This window comes from Budorcas taxicolor, chromosome 9 (genome assembly GCF_023091745.1).
Source record: "Budorcas taxicolor isolate Tak-1 chromosome 9, Takin1.1, whole genome shotgun sequence".
NCBI lineage: Eukaryota > Metazoa > Chordata > Mammalia > Artiodactyla > Bovidae > Budorcas > Budorcas taxicolor.
The window spans coordinates 30399763-30423391 of NC_068918.1; the positions used below are offsets into that span (position 1 = coordinate 30399763).

Genomic DNA, 23629 nt, shown 5'->3' on the forward strand with positions numbered 1-23629 from the left:
TGCTCAAAATACCCACATGTGTAAGGATCTCTCAAATGCCTAAATATATTTCATTACAGCCAGACGTCAGCTGGATCCCCAGGGCTTGGATCGTTTGAAAATATTGTGTTGGAAAGGGCACCTTAATAACATCATAAAGCTGGAAGGAGAGAAGGGATGTGAGGAGCAATAGACACTTTTTAATCTCAAAAAAGAAAAAAAAATCCATCTCAAGACAGATTTGTTTTTATATTGGCTTCTCCCCTTGCCTCTTTCTCTCCCTCACACAATAAAATGCCTTTGAAATGTTGACACATAAATAATTTCCTGCCTAAATGTCTGAGAACCTGATTCTGTCAAAAAGAAAGGAATGAAAAGGAACTTGCAGCTGGTTCCTGGAGCAAAAGCGACAGCACTGCATTCTGTGTCCCTTGAGCAGAGGGGCCTCCACTGGGGCGTGGCCAGCTCAGGCCAGGCTCTCTGCAGCTTTCGTCACTGCCTGAGTCCCTGTCCATTGTCAGCGTTCTCACCTGACCGATGTTCAGCTTGGCATTTAGACAATTTCCCCTTAGCACTGCTGCAGTCTAAAAGACTTTAAAGAGAGAGAGAAGAAAAGGGAAAAATCCTCCAAATAACCTATAAGTGATAATGACTTTTTTCCTTCCTCTTTTTCATAGGAAATAGAGTTCTCTCACATCCTTGAGTTTCTGCAAATTTTAGTTCCCATGCTTTCTCCTTTCAAGCCAGACTCCTAAATTATACATCGGAGACTGTTATAAAGATTTTTTTTTTAATGGAAGATTTCAAAGAAGCAAGAGTAGCTGACTGGCAGAATAGAGTCAGTTCAAATTGTCAGAGAAATCACTAGAGAAATAGGACCTCTTTTTTCCCTCGCCAGGTGTGATCTCCAGCCTTACTTGTTTATAATAGTCTGACGTTCTGTACGAGAAGCCTGTACCGAAGCTACAATTTTAAGTATATTCATAGCAAAGAGAGTCCCCACGCCCTTGATATGAGACACCAGCAAAAGACAGTTGTGCTGACATTCTGTGGTTCAAATGCACCTTTTGAAATCAGTCGAGGTTATCTGCAGAGTTTCAGAAGACATGTTATTAGCACGCTGGGCTGAAAACATTTTTCTTATTTCGTAAGCACAGACACCAAAGCAGCCTGAACCTGTATCTTTGTATAGACTATACTAGACCTGGGTGTACGCAGTCATCGAAATCCAAAACGTCTTCTGTTCTGCTTCCAGCGAGCACATTTCAGTGTGTGGTGTCTAATCTTCCAACACGTGTGTAGTTCTCTGCTGACACAGCACTGTTCTGAGTAACACTGTGCGCTGGCTGGGTTTGTGCCCCTGTAAGTGTTGTTTCACGTGTTTGCTTTTCTCTTCCTCTCCCGCCGCTGTCCTCGCTCCGTCAGAGAGAGCCGCAGGCCTCTGCTGCCGCCTAGTAGTTCCCTGTCACAAAGGGATGCCACGGCTTACCGATCTGTCTGTCAAAACCAAAGATGTCTGGGAAATCCCTCGAGAATCCCTGCAGTTGATCAAGAGACTGGGAAATGGGCAGTTTGGGGAAGTATGGATGGGTATGCCAAGCCTCAATTACTCTATTACTAGCTTGCTCGTTTGGGGAAGTCCCAAACATCAAAGATGGAAGGTGAAAATAAAGACTTTTCGGCCAGGAAGAGAATATGAATTATGAATAATTTGGATTTTGATTTCAGAATTCTGATTAAGATTGGCAGATGGCTCAAATGATACTATTATATGAGCCTCAATTCATAAACCAGGAAATGGTACAAGGAATATTCTAGCCTGCACCAAATCCCTTCATTTCCAACTGCAGATGTTGGCAAAATGAACAGTGTCGCCCTAAAGGGCCCGTCACCTCCCATCTTTTCTAGTGCATGCATGATTATGGATTATAAGGACTGTGTTTTCTTTATTAATTCCCTTTCCTGTAGAGAAAGCTGATGGTTTGTGTTTTAACTTAACTGTGATTGCATCGAGTTGTACCCCACAAACTTCTGGATTGTCTAAAGATGCTTGGGAAGTTGCACGTGATTCCCTGAATCTGGAGAAGAAGCTGGGTCAGGGGTGTTTCGCTGAAGTGTGGCTTGGTAAGGCAGAGGGCACATTTAGTTTTGGCTGCATCTCAAAGCCAGCTAAAAGGTGATTTTCAACACACACACACACACACACAGCTGGTGGGACCAAGATGCTTGACCTGGATGGCTAGATGGTTACAGGCCATTCAGGTTATTCCCTCCCATCTTGCTTCATGTGGTTAATTAAGGCACACAGAACAGAAAACCAGTACAGTAAGAATGATGTTTCCTCTTCCTAAGATGTGGGAAGGTAAGATTCTACAGATGGGCTAATGTAGGAAAAGACCATGGGCTTTTTTCCTCAGTAGCCTGGATTTGAATCTTTTCCAGCTGATTAACCATGGGCATGGGGCTTGTTTCATCTCTTTGAACCTCAGTTACCTCATCTGTAAAACTGAAATAATACCTACTTCATAGGATTACCTTGAGGGTGATATGGCATAGTATATCTCCACGGCAAACGGCAGGTACTTGGTAGACACGCGTTCTTCTCTCTTAATTTGGTTCTCTTTGGCCAGGCCAACTTCTCTGGCCTTCCCCACTGCTTTAAAACACCCAGAAACATCTATCAATAAGGCCATGCTGCTGCTTATGGAATCCTGCTTCTTACTTTCCTAGATGCAATTGAAAGCAACATTACTTAAAAGCAAAAGCATAGGTTGGTACCTGTTGATTTGTGTGGGTGTAGGTACTTAGGTGTGATCTGCATTAAAAGGTTTAATGCAGTTAAAGCGCTTAGAATGGGACTTAACAACTAGTAAGTACTACATATAGAGAGAGGGAGAGAGAGACACCCCGCCTCAGATACACACGTGGATGAGTATGTATATGCCATTATAGTAAGTATTATCATTATTAATATAATCGCTTTCCGAGTCGACTTATTGTGTCTGTCTCTATCTGGAATCTAACTCTCAGGATCAGGATGGAAGGTTATCTAGGTAACCAGGTGATATTAGAGAGGATGATCTCACTGTTAAAATTTCAGGGATGCTAAAACACTCACACAGACCACTTGCTAGTTGTCAGATTTCCCATTTATGTTTAGTGGTCAGTTTTCTATAAGATTTCAATGAACTCTTTTTTAAGGCACTTATCCTTTGATAATTTACATTTTTCTGGGTTGCATGTTGTGATTATATGAACCATGTTTTTAACAGGATGACAAGACTTGTTCCAATTTATAGAATCTTTTAGTTCTAGGATTAATTATATTCAATGTAAAGTTAATTTAAACCAGCCTTCTTTTCCAAATAGAAAATGATATAATCTAACTTAGTAGATTTTTCAGTTTACCTTATAGTTTTAATTCAAAGTCATAGGACTAATAATGGATACACATAGGATTTAGTGGGGTTTCTTTAAATTTTGGTGCTAAAAGAGACTGGAAAGATAATCCAGTTCCATTTCTATATTTTACAGATGAGGTAAATGATGAGGCTCAAACCAGGCTCGCCTCTGAAACTCCTAGATTATTTTACACATGTGAAGTTTTAAACATTTCTTTTCCCTCTTAGCTGCTGTTTAATTTTTCCAGTCTAATAGAAATCATTGTTCCTGTGGCTGACCATCAGTAAACTTGAGGAATTTTCTTTTTGTGGTTGAAGTATTGGCAAGTAGACCAAAAGCTTCTTGCCAATACTTCTCAGCACATTTAGCTCAACTTCTCAAGGACTCAGTCAAGTAGCTCATCCCCGGCTGACAACTGAAAGTCTAGACGTAATTTCCAAACTTGCTTAGTGTGGTGTCATATGTTTTAAAATGGCACATCCCAGAAAATAGGACTTAATGTCATTTCTTCCATGCTCATCCTCCTGTCTAAGGGACGGCTATTGGATGGCCACTGAAGGCCAGTCCTGTTCTAACCCCTAGAAGTTCATCCTTATAAAGAAGTATCCAGAAAGTACCAGTGATCTAATGTACTACATGCTAAGTAAATATAATTAACATCCTGTATATTATCTATGAAAATTGTTTAGGGGATAAATCCCAAGAATTCTCATCACAAGAAAAAAATTTATTTGTATTTAAGTTTGTATCTATCTGAGATGATGGATTTCACTAAACTTAACTGTAATAGTCACTCCATGATGTATGTAAATTAAATCATTATGCTTTACAACTTAAACTGATACAGTGCCATATATCAATCATATCTCAAAAACTACTAGAAGGAAAAAAAATGAAGTATCTAGAGCTTTTGATACAAATTTGTGATCACGTGGCTGAACCAGAAAAGGAAAGTGATATATATCAAAATACGAAAAATTTTTAAAGACTTGTAAACCATGACATAGCCTGTAAGTAAACACAATTTTCCTGTTGAAAATACTTGACAGAGTCCTTGCATTTGATTGTCTTTGTTCAACAACAACAACTCTATTAAGTTTTCTTTAAACTTAAAATCTAACTTTATACAAATAACTACTCATTAAAAAGGTTTTTTTCCCATCCAAAGAGGATCTTTGGTTTGACTTACTATTATGGGGTGTCTGCAGGTACCTGGAATGGAAACACAAAAGTAGCCATAAAGACTCTTAAACCAGGCACAATGTCCCCTGAATCATTCCTTGAGGAGGCGCAGATCATGAAGAAGTTGAAGCACGACAAACTGGTCCAGCTATACGCCGTGGTGTCCGAAGAGCCCATCTACATCGTCACCGAGTACATGAATAAAGGTTGGACTGGGCCTTTCGGGCTCCCCCTCACAGGGACCTGCAGCCTTGTCTCCGGGAGGGGAATGGAGCTCCCTGCCTGCTTTTTCCCTCCTTCCTCCATGAGTCAAGCATTCTTCGTCAGGAAGCACAAACTATGTGCTCACTGGCGAAAACGTTGTACGAACAGACAGTGACCTTGAGTTTGACCCCCAGATTCCTTTGCATGCTTTGCACATGTCAGGATTTCCAGCTCCTCTCCATAACTGAAGTAATTCATTTTTAGTATCGGAGTGATCAGTGCATGCATGTGTAGTCGTGTCTGACTCTTTGCAACCCCATGGGCTTTTCCAGGCAAGAATACTGGAGTGGGTTGCCGTTGATACAGAGGGCTATAAAAATTTGCTGTTATCTGGAATGGTACAGCTTATGGTAAAAATTAAATTTTTTTCAAACAAAGATATGAGGCTATACAGTTTTAAGGTATTCATCTCTCCTGCCTCATTCCTACCACCTTTGTCTGTCTTGAGTCCCCCACTCAAGATACCACAACCTTGACGGTGTTGGAAACCCTCATCAGGGGTGAGTTTTTTTTAATCACATCGGTTCAAAACTTGTTTTGCAGTAAAATTTTGTTTGAAAATGCCTTTTTGTGTACAAAAGCATAAAAGTAAGAAATTGTGTTATGAAAGGTTTTGTGGCATACACAGCTTAACAATCTTAATAATAAATTACTTTCTTACAAATTTTTTTTAAATTAAATATTTTTGCAAGGCTGAACAATTAACATCAGACACTGAGCTCTGGGTTAAGTTTAGCCTCCATCTTTTCAACACCTTTTTTTTTCTTCAGCTCTCTTCTTAAACATCCGATGTAGAAAGACATACTTTTAAAGAGCACATTATATTCTCATTCTTTTTCTCTCTCTCTTTGTCTTTCTAATCAAAGCAATATTGTTGGGGATAAGACCACAGATCACTTTGTTTTGGAAAAATAGATGAACCAAACAAGAAACAGCCTTAAAAGGCAACGCATTGTACATCAGATGACACCAGTACAATTTTTCCCTTTCCATGTACTTTCTATTAAAATATATTTGGAATTATTCCCTGGCAGATTGTTTGTCCTTTGTATTTGGTTATTTGGTAAATAACTTTGTGATTAAAGCATGAAAAAAAAATACCAGTGATCACATGAACCTCCAGCCTCTGCTCATGATTGCTTCAGCCCCAGTGTTCATTCTGAGCTGCTTAGGCGGAGTCATCACACTGGCTCTGAAGCTCCAGCCTTTGGTTTCAGGTATCTTTCAAGGCCTGATTGGCCATGATCTAATGTGAGGAGCCACCTACCCCAACCGTGTATTCCTCAGATACCCTTTTCTTGATTTAAAAATATGTCAATAAGCTGAGCCACTGATTGTACGCTTTACTAGATGTCGGAATCACCTAATACAGGGGTCCCCAGCCTTTGAGAGCTAATGTCTGATGATCTGAGGTGGAACTGATGTAATAATAACAGAAATAAAATACACAATAAATGGAATGTGCTTGAATCATCCCTAAAGCATCTGCCACCCCCAAGTCCATGGAAAAATTGTCTTTAAAGAAGCTTGTCCCTGGTACCAAAAAGACTGGGAACCATTGATCTAATGGGCTTCTCAAAATATAAGTTTCTGGGCCAAAACTCCCAAGCATCTGATTCTGTAGATGTGGGATGGGTTCTGAGAGTTTGTGTTTCCAACTGGTTCCCCAGGGGTTGCCGTTCTTGCTGGTCCGGGACCACGTATTGGGAACCACTCATCTGGGTGCTGTTTTCTCCACATCACTCTTGAGCAGGACTGTCGGGAGTGAGACTGAAGTGGTTCAGCCTTTAATCTCATTTAAGGCTGCTTCTTATGAAGTCCTGTTTCTTCTAGCTTCATCCCATTTTTGTTGTCCTTAGAATTGGAGTCACCACTGTTTACTTTTAAAAGGTAAAACTGCAGCCTGCAGTGCACAGGTTTTTTCTGCCCAGTTTTTATGTGTGAACCTTGTTTTCACTGATAGCCTCATTTCCTCTGATCACCTCATTCCTTCTAATAAGAAAACCAAGTACAGCCCTTCACTGGGAATTCTGACCTTTCAAAGGAAACCAAAATGACTTTATGTTTTCTTCATAGGAAGTTTACTCGATTTCTTAAAAGATGGAGAAGGAAGAGCTCTGAAATTACCAAACCTTGTGGATATGGCAGCACAGGTAGGCCCTCGATTCCTGCCTTAGATTTACCAGCGAGTGAGTACCGTGGCGTCACCTGTAATGTGCATTTCCCCGGTCTACGCAGGTTGCCGCGGGAATGGCGTACATCGAGCGCATGAATTACATCCACAGAGACCTGCGGTCAGCAAACATTCTCGTGGGAAATGGACTAATTTGCAAGATCGCTGACTTCGGATTGGCCAGGTTGATCGAGGACAATGAGTACACGGCAAGACAAGGTGGGCGCTTGAATGAGGAAGGCTCCTGATCCCATCTTGCACATCCCTTCCCTCCTTTCCTCCAGAAAATATTCAGAATGTCATTCTTCAGCTGGGTTTTTCCTTCTTGATCTGGCGGGAATCTGACCGCACTGCAGATGGGAGACCGTAGTGGGTCAGTTGACCCTCTGCGCTTTCGAGGAGAGGGTGTGGAAGGCCAGGAGAGCAGTCAGGAAGCCGCTCATCATTCCGTCAGAGTCTCAGCCAAAACAGAAGGCACTCTCACTGGAGAATTTAATAAAGGAGTTATTTGCGACAGCGCAGGCAGGGTTTAAGAAAACCAGCAGGGCGTGATGCGGCCTCCCAGAGCTTGTAACAGCTCCAGAACTAAGAAGGAGCAGCTGTGCGTGGAGACCACCGCTGGCTGAGACAGGCCTCTGGGGGAGTCACGCCCAGGCTCACTCTTCAGCCCTCCTACAGGTCTCTTGCCAAGCCCGACTAGAGCCAGCAGTCAGAGGAGCCACTGACAGTCCAGATGGGCCCCGAGAAGGGAGAAGACGGGTAGAGAGGGGGTCTAGAGGGCCAACAGGAGAGAACAGGAGCCACTCGAAAAGCTCTGCTTCCTTGAATCATCCCCCTCCATTCCACCCTTTCAGAAGATTTATAGATATCAGCCTCCAGACAAAATACATCTCAAACCAACAGCCACTCCAGTGGGACAACTTTTCAGGTTCTTCTAGAGTACTAGATAGGGGAGAAGGAATTCCCAGGGTTACTTCCTTTCTTCCAGAACTTTACACAGTGGTCAAAGGGTAAATGTGTGGAATTAAGTGTGCAGTTTGCAATGGAACATAGGCTCTTCATGGTGAACATAACATGTCTGAAGGAAGAGGGGTCAGCTTCATTGTTCTTAACCAAAACCCAGTCATTCTGAGCAAGGCTGAGCAATGACTGGAATAGGTTACAGGGCGGTGTTATCTACTGGAGGTTATAATGGTTAGCTCTGCACTTCTTCTTTCTCACCTTCTTTTCTAATTCTTTCATTTCTTGCCAGTTTTTCCCTCCTTTTATCCTTCTTGGCAGTCTCAAGCGATGAGGGGAAAAAATGCTAAACCAAGACCCTGCCTCTACAGATACTGTCCAAAGGCTAAATTACATGTCGGTCAGACAGCTCGGCTATTTGAATTTCCCCAACATGTGGCAGTTCTTGTCTTGGAGCCAAAGGCCGACACGTTGAGCATGCCCATTCATCACACACATGCACATGTGCATATGCACACACGCACACACACACACAGTGCAGGGCCAGATGGTATGCCGGATCACTAATCAAAGGCACGTGGGCAGCTTTGATTGGCGCTGCAGTCCAGAGAGGACTGTGGGCACGATTTTAGTCAGGATGAGCTGAGAGGGTCTGAAGTGCCCCCGGGTCTGAGACCTGGCCCTAAATGAGAGAGTTTACCGCGAGGCAAACCTGTCAGATCCCAGCTCACAGGCCCAGAAGGAGAGGAGAGGCGAGCAGGTGAAGGTGGAGAGACATGAGTCTTTGGTTTAGGAAGGAGTGCGTCGCGTCAGCATGCTTCCGTGTGTGAGTGTTTTGGGGCTGGAGGGAGCAGTTCAGGATTTGTTTCTCCCATTCCCCCCAGGCTCTGGACTGTCTGGAATTTGTCATTAGCACCCTTGAGTCATCAGTAAATGAGAACGTTGCAAGGTCTGAAGCCCGAGCGTGCTGGCAGGGGTGCTGTTGACAGGGCTGGGTGTTTAGTTCATGGGGTGAGATGCCCAGGCTGTGGCCCTGGGTGATTGGCGTCTGGGGGAAGGCACGTCAGGAGCCCTCGCTGCAGTCCCCTCAAAGTGCGCTGCTGCTGTGGAGCAGGGCTGTGCGGCTGCCCTGAACCCCAGCCCCCCGTCCTGCCTTCCTCCCGATTGTCTTTCTGGTGGTGTCCTCTCCAGCTCCATCACCTTCCCAGATGTTGTCCTGATGCCCTTCAGAGGGCCAGCTTCACACCCTTAATTTCCAAATAGACCCTTCCCTCTTCCAATTCTTTTTTCTTCTCTCTTCCCTTTTACAAGTATCTTCTGTGTGCTAAGTCGCTTCAGTCATGTCCAACTCTTTGCAACCCTATGGACTAGAGAATTAAACTGGGGAGGAAAAAACAAAGACTGGGGCCCTGGGATTGGCCAGGAGAATAAAAGAAATGTTGCAACAGAGGACAAAGAAGGAGCAGGGGTGTTTATAGGAAACCTACCCAGTGCCAGGTCCAGGCGGGCAAATGTGAGGAATGGAGTGGGAAAGATAGATACAGGCTCAGAGAGGCTGAGTAACAGACAAAGCCACACAGCTAGTCAAGGGGCAGAGTCAGCCTTTGGGTTCAGGCATGGCTGGTCCTGTTGCATCTACCCTCTTATGCTATGCTGACTGCGTCTCATCAGGACAGTGATTGAAAGAAGAGAAAAATTTAAAAGTTGAGAGGATTAGTCATAAGCTACTTTTCCCCTTTATTTTATAGAAGCACTTTTAAGAGGCAGCTTCTAAAGTGCATGTGAGGGGAGTTGGAAGACCTTCATCTGCCAGCTCCAGGTCAGCCCAGCTGCTTACAGAACACCTCCAGGGGTCTGCCCTGTGCCCAGGCCGCTTTACGAGGCAGGAAGGGCCCAGTGTGTATCCACTGGCGTGCTCTGCAGATGGCATGCATGCTTCATGCTGAAGTTTCTGCGGGGAATTAGTCAGTGCTTCCAGACAGCTGCTCCATGTGCCTGAAAATATTTATAAGCCCGGTTTTATGTTCCTCACCGGCCTCAGCCAGGCCGCATCTTGTTTATGGAAGTGTGGGCAGTGTTGAGAAGTGTGTGCCGATCACAGGTATTTTCAGACTGTGGGTGACTGTTGTTTCTCAACATAGTGGTGAGGTTCCCATCTAAGGGCTCGCTGAAATGTCTCTCCCTCCTCCTATCTGGTGGATGAGCTGGCATTTCCCCAGGCACCTGCAGAATGGGATTCGGGACCTGGGTTAAACAGCTGCTCCTGAGTTCCTTTGTCTTCCCCTCCCTGCCCCACTGGATTGTAAGCGGCAGCCCCGTATCAGGGAGAAGGTCAAGACCAGGCCAAGAGTTGGGGATGGTGGTCCTCTGCCAGTAGCATTCTGGAGGCAACTAGCAATCATTCGGTATCGTTCATTTTCTTACCTCTGCATGTCCCCCAGTGACAGCAGTTAGGTCTTCTGTCCAATCTGGATCTCCAGGTAATGGCAACCATCATTATTTGAGTGCCCTTCAAAGTGAAGGGGCTTTGAGAGGAGCTCCTGAGCAAAAGACGCCAAAGACTAAACCGGGGCAAGCTGCCAGCATGGAGTCAGATGAGATCTGAAACCCACCCCATCACCCACCAGCTCTGGGGCCTTGGGCACATTACCTAACTTTTCCACACCTTTGCTTGCTTGTCTGTAAAGTGGAAACATTCTTTCCCTGTTTTGTGCTTTCGTTTTTGCAAAGATTAAGTGAAACAGCACATGTAAATTGTTTAGCACAGTACCTGGCATGTAGCAACTGGTAAACAAAAAGGACTCTTGTTATTCTGTCCTGGACAAGACTAAGTTCTTGAGGAATAAACAAATTCCAGATTGGCCAGAGACACGTGGAAAGGCTCAGCCACCATCCGGGAAAGGGAGAGAGGTATCAGAGCTAATTCCCTGTGGTCAGATATGAGTGGTCATGACGATGCAGTTGCCAGCAACAGGCGTGAGTGAGTCAGGAAGAAGGTTTTCTTTTCCAAGAACAAGGGTGAGTTTGGTTTGGTTTGGGATTTGTTGAGCTTAAGGTAGTTGTGGCCAAGTTTGATGTCCAAGCCCAGAGAGGTCAGTGGGGGTGCCCTCACCAGTCCCATGGCCACGGGTCCTCACCTCCGAGGACTCCTCCCCACATCACCACCCCTCAGCCAACCATGGCTTCTCACCCCCATGCTGCCTGCACCCTCCCTTGAGGTCTGATCACAGCCCCTCCTGCCACCAGTTCCCCAGAGGTCCCACACAGACCATGCGAGAATTCTTGAAAAAAAGTTTCTTCCTGAGCTTTTAGGAAGCTCGGTGCTGATGAATACTGATTTAAACCTAACAAGCTCAGATAGACATAGCTTACGTATCAGAATGATTAGCTTTTGTGGACACATTTTTTTTTATTGAGTCATAATATATGTACAATAAAATGAATAGGTCTAAAGTATACAACTCGGGGAATTTTTACATATGGGGACGCCCTTGAAATTACCCACAGATGAGGATAACAAACACTGCCAGCCCCCTAAAGGCCTCCTCATCCCCTTCTAGACAGTCAGCACTCCCAAAAGTAGACCCTGTTTTACTTCTGCCACCAGAGATTCCTTTTCCCTGTAACTGATCTTCATATAAACAGATCATTCAGTACCAGTCTTTTGTGTCTAGTTTCTTCTGCATCATTGTGAGATTCATCCATGTTGCTGCATAAAACAGTAGGTCCTTCCTTGTCTTTGCTGAGTAGTAGTCCATTTACAGATAGATCCACGTATCCATTCTCCTGGTATTTCTAACTGGGAGACTTTATGAAATTAGCTGCTGTGGTGGTGCTTATGTCCTCCTCTCTTCTGGGTATAGTTCTAGTAGTGGAATTGTTGGTCTTAGGACAGACCTGTACTGCCCAGCAGGTTTTGTGGCCTTATCTTTAAAGATAGAATACATAGTCCCTGTGTTGTATGGGGTTTTACTTCTCTTTAGGCCACTAAGGCAGCATGGTGAGGCTGTGGAAGCTGTGGCTGGCAGTCAGGAAGCCCGAGTTTGAACTAGCTATTTCTTACAAGGTTGGTGTGTCCCCAGGCAAATCAGTTAACCTTTCTGAGCCTCATTTTTTAGCATCCGTAAAATGGAGATAATAAAAATAATTACCTCACATAATTAGTGTGAGAATTAAACGGGCTCTCTATAAAAACTGTTGGAGGGTTATGAAATATAAACCATTCTTGTAACCCGAACTTTTTGTGTGTGATATACATTTGCCTTGAAAGAGGTCTTTATTTACTTAACTAAAAATTCTTTTTAAGGAAAAAGCTAATAAGGAACACTAAAGAATAATTATTCTTGTAAGAAAAATAATATATTTCATTTTTTTACAGCCAATTCCATTGGTCCGGGCAGGTGCCATTTGGTTTATCTGCATGCCCAAGGGCCCCTCTGCACACAGCTGAGAGTTGGTGGTCTACTCACCAGCCTCTCCAGCAGTTTTGTCTTTTCTCAGATTTGCCTTCTCTGTTGAGAACCGTCCCTACCTCCATTATTTTTGATCTTGTCAAGTCTGAACATCTGATGGACATTCTCAGCAGTGTCACTGAGGTTGTGCATGCGTGTGTGCACGTGCACACCCATATGCATGTGCAAATATGCGTTCCAGAGATGGCAGGGACTGGATTGGTTTAGCGTGTGACCCGTGAAATCAAGTTATCCTGATGTGAGTATTAGCATCACTGCTGATGAGTTGTGAGGCCTTGGATGAGTTACTTAACGTCTCTGAGCCTTTATTTCCTCCTCTAAAAACAGGGATGATAATAGTTATCTATATCAGAGAATTGTTGTATGGCTTCCCTGAGAACATACAGAAAACACTTAGCGCAAAGCAGATGCTGAGCTGACAGTTGTATAATTTTAGTTACTAGTAGTAGCAATAGTAACATCACTACTGTTGATCCACTGGGGTGTTAATAGCGTTCTTTCTCCCTTTCTCCTTTCCCCGCCCAGCCCAGTCTCTGTCTCTCTCCCTCTCTCTCTCTCTCTCTCTCTCTCTCTCTCTCTCTCTCTCTCTCTCTCTCTCTCTCTCTGTCTACCCCCTCCATCAGGGTCTCCCGCAAAAAGGACCTGCTATTTAACCCTTTCTTCTCCTGATTTGAATCATCACAAAGATGGGAACTTAGAGTTGCTCTGGGTTTTAGGTTTATTTGGGGTTTGGGGGTTTTCTGGGGTTTTTCAAGGTCTGAGTTAATGACAGGATCATTGCTGAGAAAGCAAATGTCAAAGCCCTGTTTAATCTTTAGACCTTTGGAATGTATGGGAACAGGGGCATTTAGGACTTTGTATAAAACCTGCTGTAGGTTTAGGTTTATGTATTAAATAGAAGAAAAATACGTCTGTTCAAATGAGGGTTTAGGTTGAATAGATTATTATCTGGAGGAAAATTCCCGTATAAATTAGACTGCAAAGAATTCATAATTGTTGCAGTTTTCATGTTAATTATTTCATGTTAAAAAATTGTTGCTGCATAAATTAACACATTCTTTCATGGAGAACATATTTTAGAAAGATTTGTTACTTTAATAACTCTTTGTGTATTAGAAATCCCAGATGCCTGTACTAATTAAATATAATCAGATTTTGGATTCAAAAAGCACAGTAGCCATTTAACACAAACAAGCAGGCAGCTAGGTTGACAAACACAGTCAGGAAGAAGCAGATCCCTGTTTCTTTCAGATTTTGTATTTCACCATTCAGAACTGTGAATTCAATTCCTGTCCTTCCTTTGTACTGCCACGACTGGGGATTATCAGACTCAGAACGCCAGCTTTCCAGCTCAAGGGCTCCTGCAGAATTATTAATCAGCCTCTTCTGAGGCCCCTGTAATCCGGAGGCAGATCAAGGCTGATCTCGCCGCGAGATGCCCTCCCTGCTCCGAGCGGCACATGCGTTTCTTGTTCTCTGTCAACAACGGCATTGCCATTCCCACACAGTGTGCTGTGACCTGAACAGCAAATGTCAGGGGAGGAGGAGGGGGATGAAACCCTTTTAATTATTGAATTTAATCTAATTCTTCCCGTGCTAGAGAAGCAAATCATCCTTTGACAAAAAGCAAACCCTTTCCAGCTCAGCTATTGTTTTAAGCACGGAGCAGGAAGCTTATTTGTTTGAACTGACCGTGCCGCTGGGCTCGGTCAGGGTCGCCGGTCCCGGGGGTGTCTGCTGAGAGCCCAAGGCTCTCCCCGCAGAACTCCCTGCCCTCGGCCAGGCCCTCCCAGCCCTCCTTCCTGCTGTTGCTGAGAGAGCTGCGTGCCGGAGCCCAGTCTGGTTCCAATCAAGCCTCCCAGATTCCGAGTTTGGTGCACTTCCGTCACAGGCAGAGAGAGCCTTCATTTGTATTCCGCCCCCGGCGGCCGGGCTTCCGTCGGCTTTTCCGAGAGGGGCGCTTTGTTTATCTGCGCACCCACCGCGGAGCTCCGGGGTCAGGTTCTGCGCTGCGGGGAGTGGTCAGGCTGCCCGAGAGAGGCTGATGGGTTGGGCAGACCGTGTTTTCCTCTGAAAAGGGACGCGGGGCAAGCCAAAGACTAAAAGGAAAAGAAAACTCACCCCTGCCTCCTCCACTGTCTCTTTTAAAATGAAAACTGTTTGCTGGGAGGACACGGATTCATTCCTGCCATCCCCATAGCCTGGCTGCTCCCTGACTCTGCACCTGGGGGGCAGAAGGGAGGGGACTGGTGGGCCTGCTGTAAGCCCCGGTCACCGAGAGCTCAGCTTGTCTGAATATCTTTCCTCTTCTCTGCACTGGGCGGTCACGTTTTGTATTCCATATGGGTCGGTCTCTCTCTCTCTCTCTCCCCCTCCTTTGTGCTGTCTTCAGCAGAGCAATTTGGCAGTTGTTTCTGAATGGTCAGAGCAAGTCCTTGGTTTGTGCACCCACGTTCCTTAGTAATCATCAAGAAGGAAGCAGATGGTCACCCTCTGTGATTTTAAAGTGTGTAAATAGGCACTACAGACTGCCATCAAACATCAAGAATGTCACTTGGCTTCCTTGTCTTGCTTTGCTGACAGAGGATCTCCTGCGTTTGCATCATCCTGATAATCAGCCAGTGCATGTGAAAGCTGTCCAGTGTTTTGGAGGAGGGTCTCCCCAGAGGCACAGGCGGGGGCTGGGGGAGTGGTATGGGAAACCACCCCAAAATGGTTATCGTCTGCTATACATCCTCTCTTCCTTCCGTTTCTTCCTGACTCCCAGCCAGACCCTTGGTGTGACCACCAGCTGTTTCTGAGCAGTATCTCCAACCCGTGTCCCTTGCCGCCTAGCAGGCTTTGTGACATGATGTCAGACTGACCCAGGCCCACTGCCCCTGCTAGGGGTGACCAGATTCTTGAGATGACGTCTGTGTTGAGCTCAATTCAGACGTGTGTTTTGACTTCAGTCTGAATTCTCGCCACCCTGAACGGCAGCATACAGTTGCTTCCAGAGCACTACATGCAGCTCTCTTGCCTTTTGTTCTAGAGAAAAGGCCACAGATACAGTCTCCATCATACCCAGAGTGTGCGTCAGAGATTTAGTTCTGCCTTTGCCTTCCTTGTAGTTCTTGGAACGCTGGAAGTATCCTTGGAGTTATTCAGCATTTTGGTGTTCTAGAACAGCAAGCAGGGGCCCTCCTTTCTTCAGTTCCACCCAAGATAATCACTTCCACAAGTCCCAACCACCTCCCCCACACACACACACGCACATACACACACACATGCATGTACATACACACACGCACATACATGCACACACATTCAGCACTTCAGGCAAGTCTTTTCTCTGTTTGTTTTTTGGCCGTGCTGGTGGCGTGCAGGATCTTAGTTCCCCAACCAGGGATTGAACCTGTGCCCCCTGCAGTGGAAGCACAGAGTCTTAACCCCTGGACCAGCAGGGAAGTCCCATGCAAAGTCTTGCTGATGAATCTTAGAGCTCCTCCCTGAGAGCATGGGAACCAGACAGCATGATTTCAGGAGATGCTGGTTAACTTCATTCTTTGCTTTTGTGTTGCCAGTGAGAGTTCTCCTGAGTTGTCATTGGTCAACCTTGGGAGGAAGGTGATGGGAGAAGGCAAGCGTCCTTCCTTCCCCTTCTGGCTCCCCCATAGGTTTGTAGAAGAAATGTCACTGCCTCCTTTCTGTTCTCCTCCATGTAAGGCACTCCCGCCCTTCCACAGTTCACTTGCGTTCCCATCCCTCCTTAACTGCAAGACACCAGGACCGGTTCCTTGCCTCCAGCCTCATCCACCATCCTCCCAGGTGCTGGGCTTGCTCCCCGTGTCCTCTGATTGTCCTGATTAGGCTTTTAATACACGCTGATGGATGTTCTATTCCTTCTTGTCTGGTCCTTGGCCTGGGGCTCCCCTTGGAACTTTGTTCATGCCTTTCAGCGTGACTATTCCTTCCTGGATTCAGCCACACCAAACTTTGGTTCAGTGCCTGGCTAAGCAGCCATCATGGTAACAGCATGTTCAGGCCCTGCCTCTGGTCCTGGGTTCTTGTCTTCCTCCCCCAAGCTTGGTCTTCCTCCACCCACAACCTGGGGAGGATGGCACTCTTCCCTTCTCCCCACCTCCTTCCTTCTCTAACGCCCCCACTGACCATTATGCGTTTCAAATAGAATAGCATCTCAGCCCATTGTACCATTTACTTTTCCTTTATGTTTTTACACATGGTGCTAAAAACCTTATGAACCTAAAGTAGAAATTACAACAGAATGTGTCACCAGGAATAACAGCTGTATTACTCCAGACACGTTTGGGAAATTTCGAAGTCATTCCTATGGCCTGGTGTGAAAATTCTAAATTTTGCTTGGGCATCTTTTATTGGGTTTGACATCATCATTTTGTTTGAATAACCACAAAGTTCCAGGTCAGATCAGCTTTGATTTTACCTCTTTCACAGGATATCCCGTCCAGGTCCCACCTTGTTACCAGTCCCCCCTGCCCTGCCCCATGCCCCACCAACCATGTAATCAGCTTCCTGTTACTGGCATAGATCATGCTTTCTTTTATTCTCCAGGGTAACTTTAAAGTTGAAGTACTTCACATTATTTAATATTGGATAAAATAGCTTGCAGAGTTTGCTGCTTTATAACTGAAGAGGGTTCTAGATGGATCTTTGGTTCAGAAAAACTGTGTCTGTTGTTGATACAAATGCCTTTCTTCCTTACAGATGCTTTTAGGGCACCATTCGTATTCTCTGGAGGGAGGGTTTGGCTGCTTTTATTCGCCACTGGCTTTGCCTTCTCCACTTAGGCCCAAGTTTTCAGCCAGAGGGGATGGAATTGGCCTGGTCACCATTAGGGAAAAAAAAGGCTTGAGAGTCCAGGTCTCCAGTAAGAGCTGGTAATATGAGCTGGGGCCCACCCACGCCTGTCCTGGTCCCAGCCTGGAGCTCCAGGAAGAATAGAGGGTCCCATCGCAGCATCCCATGTGGCTGCCCTGTGTGTGTCCTCTTTCCCTTGCTCCTGAGCCCTCTTCTGCCTGAAGCCAGAGCCACAATTAGCTCTGTTGGGTTTCTCAGTGAGCTCTGTCCCCAGCTGCCTGGAATGTCCTAGGGCAGGAGGTGGCTCCTGCTTGGTTCCCCAGGAGTGCCTCCGCCTGTGCTGGGGACTCCTGGAGGCTGAGTGAGTTCTCAGTGATTGACTGCTGAGTATATGGGCTTTTTTTCATCCTCTTTCCTGCTCATGAAGTTTGGAGAGCTTTGGCTGGCCTGATGCAACTCAGTACCTTTGCATTAAGATCCAAGGAAGACACTAGCTAGCATTTATTTAAATATTGTGAGGTGCCAGGTGCTGTGCTGAGCCCTTTGCATTATTTGTGATTCTCATCACAGCAGCAGCAGCAGCATCACAGCCTTATGAAATCCCAGTTCACAGACAAGGAGACTGATACTTAGCAGGCTTTTAAATAGTCACCCAGCAAAACCAGTGTGCACACCAAGGTCTGCCTAACTTTGGGGCCCCTTTCCCTAATGACTGCCTTGAGACCAGAAATGGTCTCAAGAAATGACCAGAAATGACCTTCCAGAAATGACCACTCCAGCCCAGGCCACAGTTGGGCCTGTTTGCATTGTCACAAAAAATATTTGCTCCCTGTTTTCTGGCTGACTTTCACACCCTTAGTGCAGGGGGCACACTGGAAAGCGAAAGTCCCTGCGGCCTTCAGCTGAGCCTCCGAAATGCCGCCACCGAGGGCCTCAATGCACCAAGATGCATAAAGTACTGTAACTGAATAAAGTAAGAACTGTTTCTTTTTAAGATGGAAGAAAGCAGATTGCCTAGACCAAAACGACCTTCATTCACTTGATCGGGGCCTGGGAGGTTGGGATGAGCCATCCTGACCTAATGAAATTTAGCTGGTCATGCTGTTTTCACTTAAAAACCAAGAGCCTTCGGTCAGACTGTCCTGGAGTGCAGTGAGGAGGCTCTTATTCTTGTAACTTCTAAGGGTGAAAATAATTATTCGTTCCGCAGCTGTATTGTGTCACTGTTTTTTGTTTGGTTTGATTGAATAAAGGAAGAGAATCTCTGTGGCCATCAGAGTGTTGGAGAAATTGCTAGGTTGACCCTTTAACCAATTAAAGCATTTATTGAGCAGTTGCTGTTTAACCAGCCTTAGGCAAGGTACTGTGAAGGAAGAGCAGCATAAAACATGGGCTCCAGCCTCAAATGATCCCCATTCTATTTAAGGAGAGGCAGAATAACTAGGAGAGAGACACACTGGAAACAGGATGTAGCAGTGGGGGTTGAGTGTTTGGGCTCTGGAGCCAGACTACCGTGGTTCAAATCCCAGTTTCACCATTTATGCGTGTCCTCTGGCGTATCGTTTTACCTCTGTTCAGTTTTCTTGTCTGTAGAACAGCACTGTAATCGGTATCTGCCTCATATGGGTAAAGCATTTAGCATGATGCTTGCCACTTACCAAGCACTCAATATATGCTTAGCTGTCGTGGGAGTGTCTAACGTCAAGCTTTATTAAACTTGTTTATCACACTGGCTCCAGGAGCATGGGTGAGCTCAGTGAAGACTGGAGTAGTCACAGGTGACTTGATGAAGCAGGTGGGGCTTGAGCTGAGCAAGCTTTAGCTAAGCAGGTAGAAGGAGAGACAACGTTTAGAATATGTTAATATAGAAGAGGCAAGTTCATGATCATGCCAAGTGCAGGGTACAGGTTACAGGAAAGCAAACTAGACTAGATTTAACTATGGGTTTGGGGCAGAAAGAACCAAAGTTGAATAGATATGTGGGTCCTAGACAACTGGGTGGGAGATTTTGACTTAATGCAGTAGGGAGCCCACTGTGTGGTTGTGGGGGAGGCTGGTGTGGACATTATGAAGCTGAGGCTTAAAATTGTTAATTGGAAAAACAATGAGCTGAAGGCTGGGCACCATGGCTCGAGGTCTAAACAGAGGGATGAGGGCCTAAATCGAGTTTTGGCAGAGAACCTAAACAGGAAAGGGAAAGTTTGAGAGGCTTGTCAGAGAGGGAAGCAAGAGGCTTAGTGATGGGTTAGATAGTGGGTTTAAGGAGGAGGAGAAGTCCCAGCCAGCTTTCAAGTTTTTTCACCTTGAAGCCTGGCAGAGGGGAGTCTGATTCCCAGAAAAGGGATACTAGAAAAAAAGAGCCTCTGTTTGTTTCCTAGAATATTAAAGTACGAATCAACTTTGTCAGCCATCTAGGAAAATTTTCTACCTACAAGAACTTCTTTTATAACAAACTGTCTTATTCATAGTAAAATGATTTAATGAAAAATAAATTTAGATTCATAGTTGACACATTTGAGATAAAGTTGGGACATCCCAGAGGCTCTGTCCCTTAGACATTTGCAAATTGGGAACCAAGGCTTCAGATGAGAGACAAAGTTTCCCCAGTGTTTCCCCCCACTGTTCACACAGGAATGCTGGGCAGGGTTAATCCTGGGAGAGGCGTGTTTCCCCAGGGAATGAGCAGAGAGAAGGGTCTATAGCCCTGAGACCTGTGAGACACTTAGAGAGAGGGAAACTGAGGAGGAACCTACAGCAGAGACAAGAGAAATGCCTAGAAAGAAAGGAAGAGCATCAGAGAAGAATAAACTCAGAAAAGACTGCTCATTTCTCATAGGAATGTTAGAGCTTTACCAGGTGTTGGAGTATGCCAAGTTCTACTCCTTTGTTCCTGAGATGATTCGTATTACTCAGAGGTGAAAAGTATACTGCTGCTGCTGCTAAGTTGCTTCAGTCGTGTCCGACTCTGTGCGACCCCATAGACGGCAGCCCACCAGGCTCCCCCGTCCCTGGGATTCTCCAGGCAAGAACACTGGAGTGGGTTGCCATTTCCTTCTCCGATGCATGAAAGTGAAAAGTGAAAGTGAAGTTGCTCAGTCATGTCCGACTCCGCGACCCCATGGACTGCAGCCTACCAGGCTCCTCCATCCATGGGATTTTCCAGGCAAGAGTACTGGAGAGGGGTGCCGTTGCCTAAAACAGCACAAATGTGACTAGAGCCACAAGGTGAGCAAACGTGATGGCAGAAGTGACAGACACGTCACCAGCCTGATTGCTGATTGCTAATGGCCAGCCATGGGCCTTGAAATGTCATGATGCTTTTCAAGAGTTTTGAAAAGTCAAAGCGCTTTTCACATTCTGGCTCATCTTAGATCGTTCTCTAAGTAATGATGTGTGACTTACGTGTTTTAAAGACAAGCAGAGGATGGGGGCCTGCTCACAGCCCGCAGTGGGTCCCCACCACACTAGATGGAATCCAGAGTCCTTATTGTAGCCTGCAGCGCCCCACAGCATCTGTCTTTATGGCCCATCGTATTCTTCTTTATGGCCTTTGTCTCTGTCTGACATATAAAGGTCACTAGTTTATTTTATGTCCTTCCCAAGCTAACTCGCAAGCCCCCTGAGGGTAGGAGATGGCATTCACTATGGTCTCCCCAGCACTACAGACCGTGCCAGGTACGTGGGAGACTCCAGAAGAGAGAGAACAAAACTAGGCCAGCAAGGGTGGGGTCTTTGGTTGTCTTGCAGATAAAATTTGATAACTGAATAAATCCACAGCTCTCTCCTTTCTCTTACTTAAAGCATGGATGGTTATTAACCATATTCTGAAGACTAGTGAGGTTGAATGATTGCTATCCAGTCACCTGCTTCCATTCCAGTCTATTGAAAAACTGATGTTTTACTTTCTTTTGCTGTGATCGCTCCAAGGCCTCTGGCTGCCTTGCCTCTCTGTGGGTCTAACCTCCCAGCTGTAGCCCTAGGCCCATCAGAGAGCCATCTCAGACAGCTTTACTCTGACCCAAAGGTTTCTGAACACACTTCATTTGGGACTAAAAAGCTGGGTTTTCCAGGTGTTTTTGTTTCCTTAGCATGTGACAGATGCTTTTCTTCTGTAGTCTACAGTTGTTAAACCCTTCGAAGGGCATCCAGATGGTGGTAGACAGTGACACTGGTCACTGAGAACAAGGCGAGGACTCGCCAGAGAAGGGGGAACTGATTATAAGCCCTTTAAGGAGCCACAGTTGTTCCACCAGGAAGGGAAGGCTGAACAGGTTAATCAGTGTCCAGTTATTCATTCAGCGCCTCCTTAACCAGTGCCTTCTATAGAGCTGGCGCTGGGCTCAGTACTGCACACATGGTGGCCGTCCACAGAGACATGTACTAGCCCCCAAGGACAGTCTCTGTCCATGGAGAGAAATGCACTTTCTGACAACTCACATGTTCACTGCACTTGAGTAGTAACAGCCACAATGAACCAGACACCCTGGCAGCACAGAGCTAGGGAACCTGCCCCAGTCTTTGTGCTCAGGCCAGGGCGCCCCAGCCAGAAACACTCAGGCCAAGAGCAAAGGAGGGGTGGGAGTTAGCCATGGGCGGGAGTGGGGTGGGACTTGCAGCTAAGAAAGCAGCCTGACCCAGGGCCCTGCAGCAGGAAAGACAGCCAGAGGGGACCTGGGGGGGCAGAGGAGGGAGGCCCAGGGTCTCAGGAGGCTGGGGAGTGGGGAGGAGGGGCCAGATTGTGGGGGGAGGCAACTGGAAGGAATTGTGGGGGGAGGCCAGTGGCGGGGAGCCAGTGGGGACTGGAGTGCAGGTAGTGGAGATGAAGAGGGACAGACACCTTCACCGGTGTGAAGTCAACTCAGTGTGGATGGTGATAAGGCAGCAGAGGCCAGAGATGACTCTGTGAAGATCGGTGAAGCTCCTGCTCTAAGTAGACGCCATGCTGGGCTCTCCAGGTGGCACTAGTGGTAAAAACCCACCTGCCACGGCAGGAGACGCAGGTTCGATCCCTGCATTGGGAAGATCCCCTGGAGGAGGGAATGGCTACCCAGTCCACTATTCTTGCCAGCCTGGTAGGCTACAGTCCATGGGGTCTCAAAGAGTTGGGCACAACTGAGCAACTAGGCACACGGCACAAACATTGAACAAGTACACTGAGAGTTTCTGGGACCCCCATAGCCCATGGTATTACTGACACAGATCGTCATACCTTGATTTCCTCCAGCAAGGTGCAGAGGAGAGGACATTATCTTGGTGTCTAATCCTGGTCCCAAAGGGGAATTCCAGGAAGAGTGAATCAGCTAGCTACATGGCAGCGCCATAGTCGTTGTGGCATAGGTCTCCTGACATTGTCCCCTTTTTTCTACAAATCCATCCAGTTAGAATTTTGGTCTTGGCTTTATGCTTGCCATGATACCTATGAAAAAAACCTGAGAGGGCAGAACTCTATTTTGAAGGAAAAGGCAGTGTTTAGACCCAGGAGGTCCTTCCTTCCAGGCTTCGGAGCTTTCCTAACTTTACCTGAGGAGCAACCCCATCCAACCCCAGCAGGGTTGTATCCACGGCAACCTTAGGGACCCCATTCTCATAGATGGGGTTTGCAGTGTGCAACCTCAGGGCCATTTTCAAAGACCCCTGCCCGAGCCCGGCATGAACTCTCCCTGCTGTGGAGCCGTGTCTGTACCCTGAGGAGGCAAGAGCCCAAAATGAGGAGAAATTGAAGTAACACGATGAGCAGAAGAGCTAGCATTGATTCATTCTTTTCCACTGAAACCTCACTTGATCACTAACAGTTTATCTCTGCTTTAATATAACCTTCTGTCTTCCTTGAAACTGAGAGTTATCTTTAGAGAAGTCAAGAGCAGCTGCTATTTTGAGACCAAAACAAAGACAAAGGCATTCTTCATTTTTTCCCCTCCAACACATATTATATGTAAATACATTGCTTATCTTAGAAAGAGTATGCAAAATAAATGTATGTAAGTAAGCTCTTACTAGTAAGTCAGAGCACATACCTACAAAAGGTTTCTTATCAGAGATCCATTACAGGCTTTGTTTCAGCTTCTCTTCTGAAGGTTTATATGATTCTTGTTGTAGATGATATAATGAGAAAACAATAAAGCAGATTACCGCAACTGGCTGATATATTGACATTTGCTTTTTAAAAAAATCTGAAATTATGAAATCTTCTCTCAGAAAATCCAAAATGACTCTATCCCAATTTTAACTAGTTTACTTTCAGCAACACTCACATCTTGAGCAACATGGAATGATTCCAAGAAGCGAAGAAAGGCTGCTTTTGCTCGTCATTTTATTTACAGGATTTGTGTCTGCACAGTGGAGAAAAATGTTCTATTTGCTTCAGAGACGGACATAGATTTCC

The 23629-nt window shown here is 45.7% G+C and overlaps 1 protein-coding gene across 4 annotated transcripts in view; it reads left to right on the forward strand.

Moving 5' to 3' along the window:
- The window catches only part of FYN (FYN proto-oncogene, Src family tyrosine kinase), a 214668-nt gene that overhangs the window by 176064 nt on the left and 14975 nt on the right, over nt 1-23629 (forward strand). For 2 of the 4 annotated variants that reach the window (XM_052646076.1, XM_052646077.1), the window contains 4 exons: nt 1405-1569; nt 4590-4769; nt 6904-6980; nt 7066-7219. In XM_052646076.1, coding sequence (XP_052502036.1) covers nt 1405-1569; nt 4590-4769; nt 6904-6980; nt 7066-7219 — 576 coding nt within the window. Of the gene's footprint in view, nt 1-1404; nt 1570-1947; nt 2104-4589; nt 4770-6903; nt 6981-7065; nt 7220-23629 lie in introns of all 4 variants that reach the window. The other 2 variants (XM_052646078.1, XM_052646079.1) reach the window with 2 other exon arrangements.